General features: G+C 37.0%; 1 protein-coding gene across 4 annotated transcripts in view; it reads left to right on the forward strand.

The window, feature by feature from the left end:
* WDR72 (WD repeat domain 72) overlaps positions 1-17,206 on the forward strand; it is a 199,966-nt gene that overhangs the window by 8,601 nt on the left and 174,159 nt on the right. For 3 of the 4 annotated variants that reach the window (XM_061182106.1, XM_061182105.1, XM_061182108.1), the window contains exons 2-3: positions 5,590-5,754; positions 11,307-11,413. In XM_061182106.1, coding sequence (XP_061038089.1) covers positions 5,602-5,754; positions 11,307-11,413 — 260 coding nt within the window. In that variant the 5' untranslated portion in view covers positions 5,590-5,601. Of the gene's footprint in view, positions 1-5,589; positions 5,755-11,306; positions 11,414-17,206 lie in introns of those variants that run through there. The other variant, XM_061182107.1, reaches the window with a different exon arrangement.

Below are 17,206 nucleotides of genomic sequence, written 5' to 3' on the forward strand. Positions count from 1 at the left end.
TGTCTCCTTAGAAACCCATGAGCTCCTTGAGGTTCGGAGATTCTTATCTACATTCCTAGAATCTTGCATAGTCTCTAGCACAAAATAGATAATAAATGTTTTTAAACAAAATGCATGTAAGTAAAGGTAAAGGAGCCAAAGAAAAGGGAGACCAGTTGAAAACACAAGAAATAAAGGTCAATAAAAGGAGTAACTGAGGTGACAGAAGATGAAATTTGGGGTAATGATAAAAATGTTATCGTAGGAGATTAGTATGAATATCTTAGAAAAATAAGCTAAAAATAAGGAAAAGATATGATTTGTTGAAGTGATGAGAGGAAGCTCTTGTGTAAGTGGCTTGTTTTTCTTGGTTAATTGGAAGGAAGGGTCATCAACTAAGAGTATCGGGGTGTAAGGAGTTGCCTGGGTTGCAGGGAGGTTTATGAGGGGGTAGAGGAAAAGATTTGACTGTGGGACTGTATTAGAGACATGTTTCCCAGTGTGATTTTAGGTAGTACACAACAAACATTTATGTTAATAGACGAGTATTTATTTCAATGTACATTTTGAAAAAAAATCTAACCAGCATGTCAAGTCCCATGATTTTATATGGTTATTAATGATTAAGATAATTCTAAAGAGATAGTTATATAACAATTTATTATTAATTGAATACTTAAAATAAAAATAAAATGAGTTAATTTAAAGAAATAGGCAAATTGTTTTACAGATTGTATTTGGATATGGCAAAGAAAAATATGACTCAGGACTGGAAATACGTTTACAGAGTTCATACACGTCAAAACAATTGCCTAATAGTGGGAATACTTAGTTAAAACTAATCATAAAATTACTTCGTCGTATATACTTTGAGGTCAGGGATTGTGTTTGTCTGTTCTTTGTGTTCTCTGTAGCTCAACCCACCACCTTGAATACATTTGGTTCTCATTAACTATTCATTGAATTTATTTAAGAATGGACTAGAACAGTGAGACTTTTTGTTCATGTTAAATATCTCTAGGTTAAGAAAAAAAAATTACTTGGACTGTAAATATTCGGAGTTAAATGTAGCATAAATTAAAAAGAAAAAAATCCACTTCTTAAAGCCTAAAACTAAGGTTTTAGACAAGAGGATTTGAGTTCCATGAAGTTGTTCATTGACTAAATATAAATAAAAGTGAAGGAGCTCTATTTCCAGAGAAAACCATAATTCAAAAAGATGCATGCACCCCAAAGTTCATTGCAGCACTATTTACAGTAGCCAAGACATGGAAGCAACCTAAATGTCCATCGACAAAGAAATGGATAAAGAAGATGTAGTACATGTATACAATGGAATACTACTCAGACATAAAAATGAATGAAATAATGCCATTTGCAGCAACATGGATAGACCTAGAGATGAACATACTAAATAAAGTAAGTCAGAGAGAGAAAGACAAATATCATATGATATCACTTATATGTGGAATCTAAAAAAATGATACAAATGAACTTATTTACAAAACAGAAATACACTCACAGACATAGAAAACAAATTTATGGTTACCAAAGGGGAAAGGTTGAGGGGGAGGGATAAATTAGGAATTTGGGAGTAATATATAGACACTACTATATATAAAATAGATAAACAACAAGGACCTACTGTATAGCACAGGGAAGTGTACTCAATATTTTATAATAACCTGTATGGGAAAATAATCTGAAAAAGAATATATATATATATAACTGAATCACTTTGCTGTGCACCTGAAACTAACACAACATTGTAAATCAAATATACTTCAATAAAAACTAAAATTTTTTAAAAAGCGAAGGAGCCACCCAGAAAGAAATGAGTTGTCTCTCTCCTGTTTCTTTTTCTGGCCAAATGCTCATCTGTTCGACATTGTCTGTAAATGGAACACACTTGGCATTAATGGGGCTATTTTAAATCTGTTGCTCTACAGCTTAATAAGCGAGGAGATGAAATCTGAAGGTTATGCTTTGTAATCTTTTACTCACAAGACTGGCAGAGTTGCAAGCTGTGATGGAAACCCCATCTGTGTAGTGATAGGGATGTGATTTCTTGGCTGTTTGGTTTTATACTTGTTCCAGATCATGCGTGTGTGGAGTTCAGAGATTATTTTGTGTATCTGTCTAATTCATCCCTTGATCTCTGGGTTATTTTACCACTGACTTTACCTACCATGGTATTCCCTACCTAAAACACATTACTTTCTAGCGTTTCTTAAGTAGCAGTTAATCACTCAATAATACCATTTGTGGAGGAGCTTGGCTTTGATGTTGGTTAGGGGTTAATTCTGAAATTGTCACGCTCCACTGGGTAAACCAGATGGATTTTTATATGTTATTCAAATATGCCTTGGGCAGCTTATGACTTTATAGAAACAATTTTTTACCTTTCCTAAGGAATGATCTGATTACAATCTGTTGATAAAATAAGACCTTTCGCTTTGGGAGCATCTGCAAACAAACAGGTTTTGGGGGATAGGGCTTCTGCTGAGACCAGCTGAGCACAAACCCTTAGGTCCCATGGATTCCTGAAGCTCCTTGCTTCATTTCCCGGTTTTAAAGTAGCTCTCATGCTGGCCTACCCTGATACCCACGTACGTTTCTCTTCAGCTTACATCTATTCCTTGTTGCTTCATAAAGCCCCACTTTGTCCTCTCCCAATTTATTGCCACTGACTAGCTAGCTGACATCCAACAAACTGCTTTATTCTAATTTCCAATCTATTTGTTTTTTTCAGCTTCATTAAGGAATAGTTTACATACAATAAGCTACACTCATTTAAAGTGTACAATTTGATGCATGTTAAAACCCCAAGCTTTTTTAACCTAGACTTAAAACTGGGTAATGAAACTTCCTCTGGGCTCAAGATGACCAAGTTATCTTCTTTGAAGGAGAGAATCATGAGGCAATTTATTTGTGTCTCTCACAGTACCTAAGTATGAATTTTGAAGAAAGTAAGTAGGATTCCTTTCCACTTAAGAGATGGGATTCAGAGGCCACATAACTGTAAGAGGCAGATATGAGATTCAAACCCAGATCTGTTTTATTCCAAAGCTTGTATTACGAACTGCTATACTATTTCTAGTTTCCTCACAGATGTTTACTTTGGTCAGGAGGTTGTTGTCAGAATTCATGGATGGTAAGTGCGGAGTATGTCCTTTGTATTTTTTGACTGTCCTCAGTAAAGGGGTTTGACGTTTGTCTTTGTATTTGAGGCTGGCGAGGCAGACTCAGTGTCAGGGCATGTCCCTGAAGAGAGCTATTTATGACAAGCTAAACAATTCCAGTGTCCGGTAGACACCAGCCACAAAACCCCATTTGCCTCATATTTATTTTTCTGCTAGCCTCAGATCAGACAAGTCAGAGAGATAAAAGCAACTTGTTACAGGGAAGAAGACGAAGGTGAGAAGGAAGATGGGGGCTGTAACGGTGTGTTGTCTTCTCTAGTGCTTTCTCGTAATTATGGAGAAAGGACCAGGAAGGATTAGCACAGCTTTTAGAGAGGATGTAGGCCACACTGGTGCCTGAATGGACAAGAGGTTTTATTGTTGTTGTTTTACTTGACTATTTGCTTTTTGTTATTTATTTTTGTTTTTTTTATTTTTAAAGAAATACCGACATAAAGAATTTTGCTTAGCCTGTCACTAAGACGCTCTGGTGGGGAAGCCTGGGTTGTCTTTGTCATGGTGTGCAGGAGGAGAGTTCTAGGTGGAGTCTTAAGAGACCAGGTTCCAGTTCTTACTCAGCCACTCTCTACTTGGGTTACTTTGGCCAAGTAAACAATTTTCCTGAGCTTTCATTCTCTTGTCTGTAGAAGGAGGGAGGGGGATGATAGTGATCTTCAAGGCTCCCTTTTGGCTGCAACTTAGGGTCTCCAGTGTCCCTAAGATGCCTATAGGATACCCAGTTCAGTTTGGATTTCAGATAAACAATAAATAATTTTTATAAGCATGTCCCAAATCTTGTCTAGGACATACTTACACTAAAAAAATTATTTGTTGTTTACCTGAAATTCAAATTTAACTGGACAGCTTGTATTTTTATTCGCTAAATCTGAGGACCCTAATATTACCTGAAGTTGTTGATTAAAAGATCATCATAGATTTTAGAAGTAATAATAGCATGTACATTTTTAAAAATTAATTAATTAATTTATTTATTTTTGGCTGCGTTGGGTCTTCGTTGCTGCTCGTGGGCTTTCTCTAGTTACGGTAAGCGGGGACTATTCTTCGTTGCAGCGCGCGGGCTTCTCATTGCAGTGGCTTCTCTCGTTGCGGAGCATGGGCTCTAGGCATGCGGGCTTCAGTAGTTGTGGCACACGGGCTTAGTTGCTCTGGGGCATGTGAGATCTTCCCAGACTAGGGCTCGAACCCATTTCCCCTGCATTGGCAAGTGGATTCTTAACCACTGCGCCACCAGGGAAGCCCCTGAGGTTTATTTTTGATTAGACATTTCTGGGGAATTGTACAGGGTCTCAGAAAACATGGATTTACTCTCTCTCCTGTTGATAGCAAGGCATCAAGTTTCTGGGGCTAATTTTAAAATTTTTCTGCCGAAAAAAAAAAAAGAGAAAGTCTGAAAAAAGTGATGTGCAACCTTCTGAGATGTGCAACCTTTTAATCTGTTACTTATTCTCACTGTACTCGCTTAGTCTCTCAGAATCTCAGAATTAGAACTGATCCTAAGAGTTATCTATTTCTCATTGTTAGTTTTCTTGTGAGTGAGGGGGATCCGATTAATGACCCCCAAAGCCATTTCTTGCCTGAAATTCTAGATTATAGTTTATGAGTAGTATAATGATAGCATAGTATGTATAATTATACCTACATGCTTTTATTTGCATCACTGGATTTATTGCCCATAAGAATACTGAGCTGTAGGCAATGTAGGTGATAGTATCCTCATTTTACTGCATATAACCATTATAATATGGAAATAAAGGTAATAAATAAGTGGTAAAGCAGCCCTATATCTAGGTCTCTGAATACCAGGTCTGTTTTTACTACATTTAGCAATCTGGACTGTTCAGGATGAACTCTGGTTGAGATCTGATTTCTTGTGGTTTGACCTTTGTGCTTTTTGTTTTCTTATTTGGATGTGTTAGGAATCTTATGACTATTAAGGATTTTAATACACTTACAAAAATATTTACTTTTTAATAGCAAAGTTCAGATATTTGTTACTTAGATGAGGTGACATTTCTGGGGAAAGAGAGTCTGCAAAGTTGTCTTCAAATTATAGTGTGTAGACAACTCTATTCTTCTTGAAAGGCCTAGCTGGACTTTGGTGTGGGTAAGGTCACCCATAGTCAGAGCTGGGTGTGGGGTGGGTAGACTATTCCTATCCTTCTCTTGGTTAGCATCAATCATCAAGAATTGGAATAAAAATCATTCTTCTTTGACTAATTAACAATGGGCATGGTAGTTTCAATGTCTGACTACATTCTTCTCTATTTGATGGGGACACACATTTCTCCACAGCTCTGAGAGAACACATTGTTCAAGTCTGTGTCATCATAAACATTTATGAGATGATCAATTTTCAAAATTTACAAATGATAACTGTGTACACATCTTCCCATCTCTGTGTGTCCAGGATTCCTTTACCATGAGGTCCTCCCTACAGGCTGTGGCACTCTGGGGAAGGAAGGCACCTCCTCACAGCATCACTGCCATCATGATCACTGATGACCAGCAAATGATTGTGACGGGAAGTCAAGAGGGTCAACTCTGCCTCTGGAATCTCTCATCTGAACTAAAGGTTAGTGAAAACTATTACTACTGAAGCAGATAGAGCTCATAAAATAAACACAGCTTGCTGCTTCTGCCTGCAATGACAGTGGAAGTTTTGCATGGTTGTTAAAAAGGTACTTACCAAAGTAATAAATGGATTTTACTTCTGAATTTGGAAAAATGAAGTATTATATGATGGATCAAGATCATATTTGAAAATTATATTATGAATATCACCAATCTTAGCTACCAGTTAAGTGTTCTCATCCTTTAAGCTATGCTGAGTTTTACTATTTTATATCCTGAATTATATGTTTAAGTAACTGAACTACGGACATGTAAGTATAATTCTAAAAATTATGGCTCATTAATCTAAACAAAGGGCACCCTTGAAAACCACTATTAACTAAATGAGTAATATTTTAATTATCTGTGTGTTTCTGCCAGTTTGGCCTTCTTGCCATTCTTTTAGTCTCTGCTTGCCTGTGATTTTTACAGGTCACATCGAAAAGCTCTAAATCCAATTTACTATTATCGTCCTCCTATTTCAGAACCTGACCTCACCTAGGATTTGGCCCATTGATTAGCAATTAATTGTCCTTGTTCCAACTCATAAACATTTAACATATTGGAATAGATATTTGCGTAGCTCTAGGAGCCTCTAGACCCAATTTGAACACTTAAACTAATGATGTACTTAAAGTATACTGCCCTCATTAGGAAGCCTTTTAAAGATCAAAGACTATTTTTAGCCTTTAAAGTTTGTCACTTTAAAACCTAAATTAACAATTAATTGTAATTCTATTTTATAGTGTAATTAATTAACATCTGCCATCACTGAGCAGTTACACTACAGGACTGCCAAAAACTGCAAGCAGACCAGCTCAGCTCAATGTTTATGAACCTTCCTGAAAGAAGGATTGGGTATTATTGCAACAGCTGAGCTTTGAAATTGGCCCTTGCCTTTATTATCTCTTACAGTCTAAACTTAAAATCCTAAATGGCTTAAACTATCTTGCTACTTTTTTTAATGTTGGAGTGTAGTGTTTCCTGGCTGAAGTAGTTGTCTTGTAATATGTAGGTTGCTATAAGCTTAAGAAATTTGGAATCCTAGCATCTATATCTTTTTACATATGTTCCTAGTATTTATTCAACATGCATTTATTGGGCGCATTTTATAAGTTAGGCAGTACGGTGGGTACCTGAGTTCAAACGTGAATGAGAAGACCTGGTACTGGCTGCCCAACTGGTTGCAGTGTCATAGAGGAAGGACATAGGCTAGTAACTGCCAGTGCAGTTATGTTATAATACAGGGTGCTCTTTGTGGGGGTCAGTCTGTACTTCATCTTCAGTGGGAATAGTTATTTCATGCTTTTCTTAGGAGCAAGTCTTCTGTTTGGGGTTAGAGCAATGGGAAGGGCGATGCTATTGGCATCTAGTGGGCAGAGGCCCGGGATGCTGTAAACATTCCATAGCACATGTGACAGCCCCTCATAGCAAAAAAATTATTCCACCCCAAATTCTAATAGTTGCTGATATTGAGAAATCACGGTTAGAAATATGAGGTGGGAATGGGAATCAGATTGGCAGGGGTGTAAGGAACAAGAAGAATCATTGAGAAGACTTAAGAAGGAGATTGGATGAGTTTTATGTTTTGGAAATTCACTGTGAGGACATTGTGAAAAAGTTAGTAACACAAGTAAGATATTGATTAGTATGAGTGTGAGATTTTCCACATAAGAGTTTTCCTTAAGATTTTCTATGGCTAATCATAGGACCAGAAAGAATGAAAATCTTCTCTTATTTTTCCTTTGAATCTTGCCCCTACATGACAATGGGTCAACTGTTAGCAGGGAAGATTCTAGGCTTTTCAAAAAATCAGGGCATTTTTGAGGTCTCAACAAATCCTCTTGGTATCTGTAAGATAGTCAAGTGGGTGTCCCATCACTGATATTTTAATGCTTAGTAGTTTAATTTGATTTTTGTTTTAAAATATAGAGATAAAGGAATAATTCAGCCAGAGGAAGAAGAACAGAGGCCTTGAAGACAAGGGAGATTTTAAGAGAGGTTATGACTACGTGGTTGATTGAGTGGCTGTAGGGCAGCTTGAGGCCAATGGGCATAGCAGGGGAAGACAGTAGGAAGGGGAGAAGGACACTGCAGGGAGGTGGGGTGTAAAATGAACTGGGAGCTGTTTATTTCTTCCTTGTACTAAATGTGGAAAGCTTCTTCCCCTCTCCAAAAGGGTTTAGGTAAGAGAATAATCACGCTCTGTGGTCTTAAACGCTCACTCACCACCAAATACAGTGGAAAAACAAACCTAAGGACACTCACTTATGCAGTCATTAGACAAACTACACAGATGCCTTTTGTCACAGGTATAGATTCCTCCTTCAGGTTTCTCAGAGTCTAGTGGAGGAGACAGACATGTAATTAAGAAGCTGTAAAGTGGTGGGATACACACTGTCTCTATGAATTTGACCTTACTATGTATCTTCTATAAGTAGAATCATACAGTATTTATCCTTTTGCAACTGGCTTATTTCACGAAACACAATGTCCTCATACATGTTGTAGGATATGTCTTAATATCCTTCCCTTTTAAGGCTCAATAACATTCCATTGTATTTATATACCACATTTTGTTTATCCATTCCTCAGTGGACATTTGGATTGCTTCCACCTTTTGACCATTGTGAACGATGCTGCCATGAACCTGGGTGTATAAACATATGTTTGAGTCCCTGCTTTCACTTTTTTGGGCTGTACTCAGAAGTAGAACTGATGGATTGTATGGTAGTTCTATTTTAAAATTTTTGAGGAACTGCTAAACTGTTTTCTACAGTGGCTGCACCATTTTGTATTCCCACTAGCAGTGTGCAAGCGTTCCCATTTTCTCAACATCTTCACCAACACTTGTTATTTTCTATTGCTGTTGTTGTTTTTTTAATAGCCATCCTAATCAGTGAGAAGTGTGCTTTTCAAGGGAAAGGCTTTCTGAGAGTGATACCTGAGCTGAATTCTAAAGGATGTATCAGACTTGAACAGGAAAAGCAGGTGGGAGGAGATTGCAGACAGAATTGTAAGTGTGTGTGTGGAAGGCAGGACTATTTTGCCTTCAGGGAACTGGTGAAAGTAGTGGAGCTGACCTGGAACATAAAGGGCAAATTAGAGGTGACAGGCACATCTGGAAAGGACAGAGCAGACTCAACGTGGAATCTGACATGCTGAGTAGTTTTTTTTTTTTTTTTAACTAGCAATCGCTAACACTACGTGCTAATTAAAAGCAGTGGTAATATTAAGGGATTTTGAGGAGATGACCTAATACTATTTTATTATATTTGTAATTTAGAATATCACTTGGTATTAAGGGCACCTTGAAGGGAGAAGGAGATGAGGTAAGGGACAGGGACTTTGGGCAGGAGACTTCTACGGTAATGTAGTCAGGAAAGTTCTTGACTATGAACCAAATCAGTGGCAATGGGAATGAAGAGGAGATGAAACCTGGAATGATGTTAAGAGGAGAGAATGGACAGAACTGAGAAACCAGTTGGATGTGAGCTAAAGGAGCAGGAACAGCCAAAGATACCTTCCAGATTTGGGGTTTGGGAGATAGGTAGGACTGGTAGAATGAGAGTATCATGTTTCTGTATAAGAAATAGAGACGATTAGAGAATAGGAATAGGGAGGGAAAGAAGCTGATTTAAGGTCTGTACATGGAGTATCCAAGCATTCATTAGGGGATTGCGTACACATCTCAGACTTTCCCTGTCCATGGGTGGTGGGATGGCAGGGTGCAGGGAAGCTGGAGAATAAATGTCTCCCTGTCCTGGCTGCTCATCACCTATCTAGGTTAAGCATTCTGCTTCCAGGCTCAGGGTCTGACTCCCAAAGCCCTGTGCTTTCCCCAGAACTTTGTGAGGTCTGCCAATGGGGAGCTTCTCCAAGTCCCATGCTAGGAACTTCCTCACTTGGGCCTTTTGGTCTTGATTGCTGGCATTCATCATACCTGTGAGCATAGAAAAAGGTGAACTCTGAACATTCTCTCAGGTATATTCTCTTAGTATCGGTATGTTCTATTTTTCTTCCTGTTTTATACTCAGAAGGAAACACAACAGTGACAAAATGAAGAATAGCAATGTTGAGTAGAGAAAAAGAATAGAGGTCTTGGTCAAATCTAGGTCTGTTATTTACCAACTCTGTAGTGTTGGGCAAATGACTTCTATTCTTTGAGCCCTGATTTCCTCAACTGTGAAATGGGGATTAAACCCTGTTCATAGTTGCATGAGTGCCTGGAATATGGTATATGCTCATCAAGTTGTGTGTTCTTTTCCCTTTTCTATTTGTGCTCTGGTGGGAGTGAGGGGGACCAATGCTTAATAAAGGTGGAGCCCACGAATAGAAGTAAAGGTTTCCTGGATTTCATCATGGCAATGACTAGGTGTGATTGTAGAGGTTTTTGTTATTCTTCACAGCAGAATGTGTGATAAAATGAGGAGATTATAGTGAATTGTCACAGCTTATTCAACTACATGTGAAGATTTAGTAGCAGAATGAAGACTTCATATGAAAGTCAATGGTGTTCTCTTCTGACATTTTGTCCATAGTGGATTTTCTCTGGAGGAGGAGTATCTTTGATTTGCCCTGATTCATTGCTTAATTTGGCCCGTAATGTATAGGACAAGGGTTAAATTCATAGAGGTACGCTTTCCCAAGTGTGATGATAGGGAAAGATAGTATATTGTTTTCTGAGATGGAACCTGTATTTCCCAGGAGGAAGGTAGAGAACTTGGATTGTAAGTGATTAGAACCAACTGCAAAATGCTCTTTGTAGCACTAGAAATTTATTCTGATAACAGATCTTTTAAAGAAATATTTCTGATTAATATAGAAATAAGAGGAAGGCAGAGAACAATTATGTTATGAAATAATTTGTTCTTATTGTTATGGTTGGATTATGAGGAACAGACTTCTTTCACACATGAGATAATGGAAGCATTAGTCCTTGGTGTCACTTTTAAAATTCACACATGGGAGAAAAAGTTGGCATTTTGAAATGGCAGTTTAACTAAGTTGGCTTAGTTAAAATTTTATTTCTAATGTTGACAAGTTAATTTTTACTATTTCTGAGGCAGGAATTCAAATAAGGCATTATAATGGTTACAAAAAGGGTAATATTTTCTCTGCATTATTTTGTAAACTCATTTCTGAATTCTGAAATCTGCACATAAATATGCTGCTATTGTTTGAGGCACATTTTGTGCATAATAAACGTCAACGCTGATTTATTTGTATTCAAAACCTAGATGTTGTAAAACAGGTCCAGCAATCATCTAGGTTTCATGACAGATGAAAAACCAAAAACAAAAAAAATGTGTATAACACAGTTCCTTTACCTAGAAGTTTATTATTCTGGGGATTTTGATATGCCATATATCAGTTTTCCTGAAAGTTATGTACAGCAAAAACATAATATAACAGCATTGCTAATTAGAATTATGAATAATTATATAATGTCATGTTATATTCTTCTACTAAAAAGTTTACAGCTATTTAAAAACTTACCCTCATCATTTTCAGATTTCGGCCAAAGAACTTCTTTTTGGTCACTCAGCTTCAGTGACGTGTTTGGCGAGAGCGAGAGACTTCTCTAAACAGCCCTTCATAGTTAGTGCTGCTGAAAATGGGTAGGTAAGACGTGTGGAACTGTGCGCCCGTTTCTGTTCCTTCTCCCTTTTTAAAAACTCTGACGGGATACAGAATTCTAGGGCTGAAGGAAACGTTAGTGATTAACATATTCCTTTTACATATAGGAAAAGTTAGATCTTGAATGGTTGAATAACTTGTGTGACAGTCCCAAGGAAAGTAATCAGTACTATGACTCCCAATCTTTAAACATCCCAACGTGTATCAGGCCTTGTGGCTGCCTCATTGTGTAAAGGATGTTGGCAAATGCCACCTATTATAGAACTGAAAATGGAAAAGTCTGGGCGCTTGTCTTTTTTCATGTAGTAACTCACTTTGAGCTATTAAGCAAATCCATGCAAGCCTTCATAGTTTCGTGAAACAATTCAGCAGTTACGATCTTTATGTTGTACACTTGTCTGATATCATTTTAAAACAGAGGAGAGGACTCACTTGTAAGTGGGATGTGGGAGTGAGAAGGAGAAGGAACATAGTGATCTGGGTGCAGTTTCATGGAAGGAAGTTTGTTCCAATGAAACAGGACTTAGCTGTAGGAAAAAGCCCCACTGATGGAAGAGCTACTGTGAACTACTCTGCTTATGAGATGTTTGCCAAACTACACTCAGGAATGCGGAATCCATTCAGCATGTGTTTGCGAATGAGGGATTGGGTTGCTGGTTGAAACAAGAGAATCTCCTCCTTTTTTGTTTTTAACCCAAGGAGAAATTATATGGCTTAGAATTCTGAGACCCAAAAGAAGAATGAGGAATCAAGTGTCCAACTTTTAAAACTGGAATAGTTTAACAAAATGGCTAGTGGTACAGACATCAAAGAGATACCTATTCTCATAGCTTATAGCAAAGCCATAATTGTTATATTTAGAGAGATTGAACTTTGGATGAAGCGAAAATGAAATGTCCTAGTGCATTCTTTTTAAACAACTGCTTAGCTTTTGTACACTAGGGCTGCCTCGAAGCCTGCTACATAGGCTGAGATATTTATTCCCAATCTAGAGAATTTGTGGGATGGTTAGTTTTTCTGAGACTACTTGCACAGTTGATAAAATTAATAGCTGAGTGAGAAATAGATCTGAAAATTATAACTGAGTTCTAGCTTGAGGTTTTTGTCCACAGCGGTCTAGCTCCAAAAAAGAAACTAGGGGTTAATGGACATATTCTTGACGATAGATGAATTCAGCTGTATAAGTCCTGTAAATATGATTGTTAAAGAGCCAAGGAGTCTGACTGGTCTTCCTTTTCCAAGATGATTTGAATTTTCTAGAACTCTATTTCTTTGGGGTCTGACACCTTGCATCTATGAGATGCTCCTTAGGCCATACCTACACTTTAGCTACTGCATACTTAGCAAATCCTAATTCAATCTGCTGAAATTTGTTAAAATTACTAGGCTCGACCTATTACTTCCTAAGTAACATGATTTTTTTTTTTTTTTTTAGCTTTTAAAAGTCCCAGGAAGTGACCGTTGGCTTAGCATTTCTGCTTCCAACGTTATCAGATTCATGCTGATCATGACTTGCTTCCTGACTTTTAGTTTTCCATTTTTTTCACTTAGTATTACTTCATCTATAGGCAAAAATCCTAATATTCAGGAACCCCAGTGAATTCTAGGATAAATGAAAGGAAATAAACACCTGGAACCTGATGCTGAAATGATGGAATGCCGAAGAAAAAGAGCGAGCCTGAAAGTAGGCGATGAGAAAAAGCAGATTACTTTTAAAGGGAAGTTAATTAAAGTGAGAGCTGACTTCTTAACAGTAAAATGAGAATTAGATAGCAGTGAAATATCTTTTAAAAGTTGAGAGAAAATATCTATCAACTTAGAGTTATATCTCTAGCAAAACATCTTCAAAAAATTAGGGCAAAACAGTAACATTTAAGACAAATACTGAGAGTGTTCACTGCCAACAGACCCTCTATAAATAATGAAATTCTAAATTATGTTTTTCAGTAAGAATAATGATTTCAGAAGGAAGATCTGATGGAAGAAGGAATATTGAACAAAACCCAGCAAAGTTTTAGAAAATTTAAATAAGCACAGATTATATTACAATATTGTTTATATGTACCTCCCATCCACCTCCTCCCCACATACACAAAATCCTAATCAACAACTGCATATCATAAGTGTAGCGATCAGACTCCACGTGTTCTGGTGTTCTAGAGGTGGGTAAAGATGGTGATTAACCTTAGACTTTAAGCTAGATATACATGCTGACATTTCCAGGGTAGCTGCTAAGAGAACACACGAAAGAAATAAAAATGAAAGAAACAGAATATATAACTTCCAATTTAAAAACAGAAAAAGAATGTTGTTTAATCCAAAGGGGACTACAATAAATGAGACAAATAGCACAAAATAAGGTAATTGAAATAAACCTGAATAAACCAGTAATCTCAATTAAGTAAAGGGACTAAGCCCATCAGTTAAATTACAAAGATTGTCAGACAATCTAAAAAACAAAAACAGCATAAGGATATATAAAAGTTAAAAGTAAATGGATGGAAAGAGATTTATCGGGCAAATACTAATGAAATTAATGTTAATATAGCCGTTTTAGTATTATATTAATAAATATATATAGTTAATAAAACCTTAAGGCAAAAAAGGCTTGACATTGATAAAGAGAGTTATTACTATTAATAAAATTTCCAACTACCAGCAAGAGATGATACTAGAGAGATGGGCAGGCAGGCACCCAGCCTTAGAGTCTTCTAGGATAGTGTTCATCAAACCTAAGCCTGCATCAGGACCACTTTCAGAGCTTGTTTAAATACAGATTTCTCGGCCCCGTTCCAGGAGATACAGGTTTAGTAGGTCTGGGCTGAGGTTCAATAACTTGCATTTCTAACAGGTTCCTGGAGAGTGCTATGCTGCTGGTTTAGAGGAAAATATTTGAAATAGTGGGTACCCCACATTTGCGGCAGTGAGAGAATGTGTGAGTTCAAGAATGACTTGGGAAACTCATTGGTGATGATACCATTCATTGAGAATGAGAACAAAGGAGGGAAGGTGTTATGCCTCATTTTAAGTACGAGGAGTGTGAAGTCCTGCAAGTCATCCAGGTGGAAACATCTAATTACTAGTTGTATGTGGAAATCTAGAGTCCAGTGAATAGGTCTGGGCTTCCAACATCATATAGTTGGTGCCTGCAGTCATGGGAGTAGATGACTCATCAAGAGAGAGTGTGAAATATGAGAATGTAAGAAAGCCTAAGATACTAAGGAAAACCAACATTTAAGAAATAGGCATAAGAAGATGGGAGCTTGAGAATGCCAAAGAAAACCCAAAAGTGTAACTGAAGACAAAAGTGAGTTTGAAGAATGTAATGTACTTGTAATTCAAGATGGCAAACCAAGCATTCATATGTATCTCCTTTCCCGCTAGATGCTTCATTAAAATTTGAGCAAAATGATAACAGTGTTATAAGCACACAAATATGAGAATAAGAATAGGGCCAAGAGAAAACAGTGTACTTTTGAGAGATAGAAAGTGGACGAAAGAGTAGTGACTGATTTATGTATCCATTGAATGAATTTTTATTGAAGCGCTCAAGTGGGGATGTAGAGTTGAATAAGAAAGAAAGGCTCTTTCTCAAGGAGTTTTTAGTGGGACTATAATAATCTAATTTTATATGTTATGGATTTTTTCCTGTGTGATTTTCTTTTCATTGAAATTTAAAAATTAAGAATTTAAAAAATTTTGGAAATTGTTAAATTAATTTTTTATAATTGAAGGTGATTTAATCTATGTACAAAGTTGGGGAACAGTATTTGAAAAGAAAAAGAAGAATGTTCATTTTAATAGTTAATTTTCATGTCTTCCTATTAGATACATAACTGAGCAGTTCCAGCTAAGATGTCAATGCTACTTTTGATATACAACAAATTTGCTTTTCTTTCTTTAATAGAATTGATTGGCAAGGAGTCAATTTTTACTATGTGATATTTTTGTATTTTTTTCCAGTTTAAGGTAGAAAATAAGATGATAAGCAAACAAACAGGGAAGGCATTAGAATCCAAGAGAGTTTAGAAACATTAGTATCACTGGGAGAGCTTTTACTGATGCCCAGGCTCCAACCTTAGAAACTGTGATTTAATTAGTCTGGCTTGATGTCTGGGTTGGGTCCCAATCAGTATTTTTAAAAACCTCCCTGGTAAGTCTAACGTAGAGCCAGAGTTTTAGAACCACTGGTTTAGAGATAGAGTTATCTAGAAACAGGTTAACTGACCAGGAGCTTTGCAAAACGCCACATGCCAGGACCCCAACACAGAGCCATGAAATTAGAATCTCTGAGGAGAAATTTTTATATATTCACAGGTGATTCTTGATGCACTGCTAGGGTTGAGAACCACACTGATAAACTCAAATTTTTTGTAGAGCTAAAATTTCATATTGATGGCTGCTTAAAGTTCCATTTCTTTACATATATATATACACACACACACATATATCCTTTGAGATATATTATTTCAATTTCTACCTTTTTCCCAGTCTTATTTTTCACACACACACACACACACACACACACACACACACACACTTTCCCCCTGTTTTATTGAGTTGCATGTCTTTTCAGATTACCTCAAATCCTTTTTGGCATACAGTTGGATATAAACAGAGAGAAATAAAATCACTATGAATATTTAGTTCTATATCTAGGATATGGTTTTTCAACCTCAGCACTAATGACATTGTGGACCACGGAAGAATTCTTTGTTGTGGGGGACTATCCTGTGCGTTGTAGGATGTTTAACAGCATCCCTGGCCTTTCCCCACTAGATGCCAGTATCGTGTTCCTAGTTGTGACAACTAAAAATGTCTCTAAACATTGTCAAATGTCCTTTGTGGGGCAAAATCAGCCTAGGTTGAGAACCATTGATTTAAAGATTGATTTCCAGTGTTTGGCTAAAAAAAACCCCAAAGCCTGCAAACACCAAATGCATATAGCGTTTACCGTTATTGGTCCGTGTCTTTTGCTTCTTAATAGCAGCTCTCCCTTAAAGCCAATAAAGCTTTCATTTTTCTTCCTTGGAAAATTTTGCTTATGTGTTGAAACTGTCAAAACTGAAGAATATTACCAAACAACTCTGAAACAGCCATTCTGGTTTTTGTGAACTGAAATCATACAGATTTAAACTGCCCTATACTGGATGTATTTGTAACTGTATTTCATAACTGTATCTATATCTTTGTAACATATATGTAACCAAGTCAGAGTTTTCTAAACAATGAGAATTTTCTAACAATTTAGTGGCAAGGATGGTTTCAGGATTTCAGGAGAAGCAAAGAAATAAAGTGTATCAATGACAGACCAAATGTGGCCTCTTGGTGGCACTGTTTATTTTTACAAAAATGATACCTGAGCTCCAGAAGATGCAACACTTGATGTATTATGCTTTTCAGAATATGTAGTTTAAGTTCAATAAAATAAATCATTTTCAAGAAGATGCAGTTTCCATAGAAAGATTGTTGTACTGTCACTCTCCCAGGCTGTGATAGCTGCATCCCCACAATTTGTTGTAGGTCAGGTTGGCACTCAAGTAAGGTTTGTAGGCTGGTGGCAGGGTGTAGTTACCAAAACAAAAAGACAGAGATACAGCATGTCATTCCTGCTAATGACCACAACATTTTCTTGCCCAGTAATCTGTAACAAAAAGCCACATAAACGATCAGGCTGCATTTAAGTGCAGCACTAAAGAAAAACTTGGTGGCACAAAAATTATTCCAGCCAATTGAGTGCAAATGACAGAGAATAATACAAAGTTATCTCTGCT

The sequence above is a fragment of the Eubalaena glacialis genome, chromosome 2 (genome assembly GCF_028564815.1).
Source record: "Eubalaena glacialis isolate mEubGla1 chromosome 2, mEubGla1.1.hap2.+ XY, whole genome shotgun sequence".
NCBI classification, from domain to species: domain Eukaryota; kingdom Metazoa; phylum Chordata; class Mammalia; order Artiodactyla; family Balaenidae; genus Eubalaena; species Eubalaena glacialis.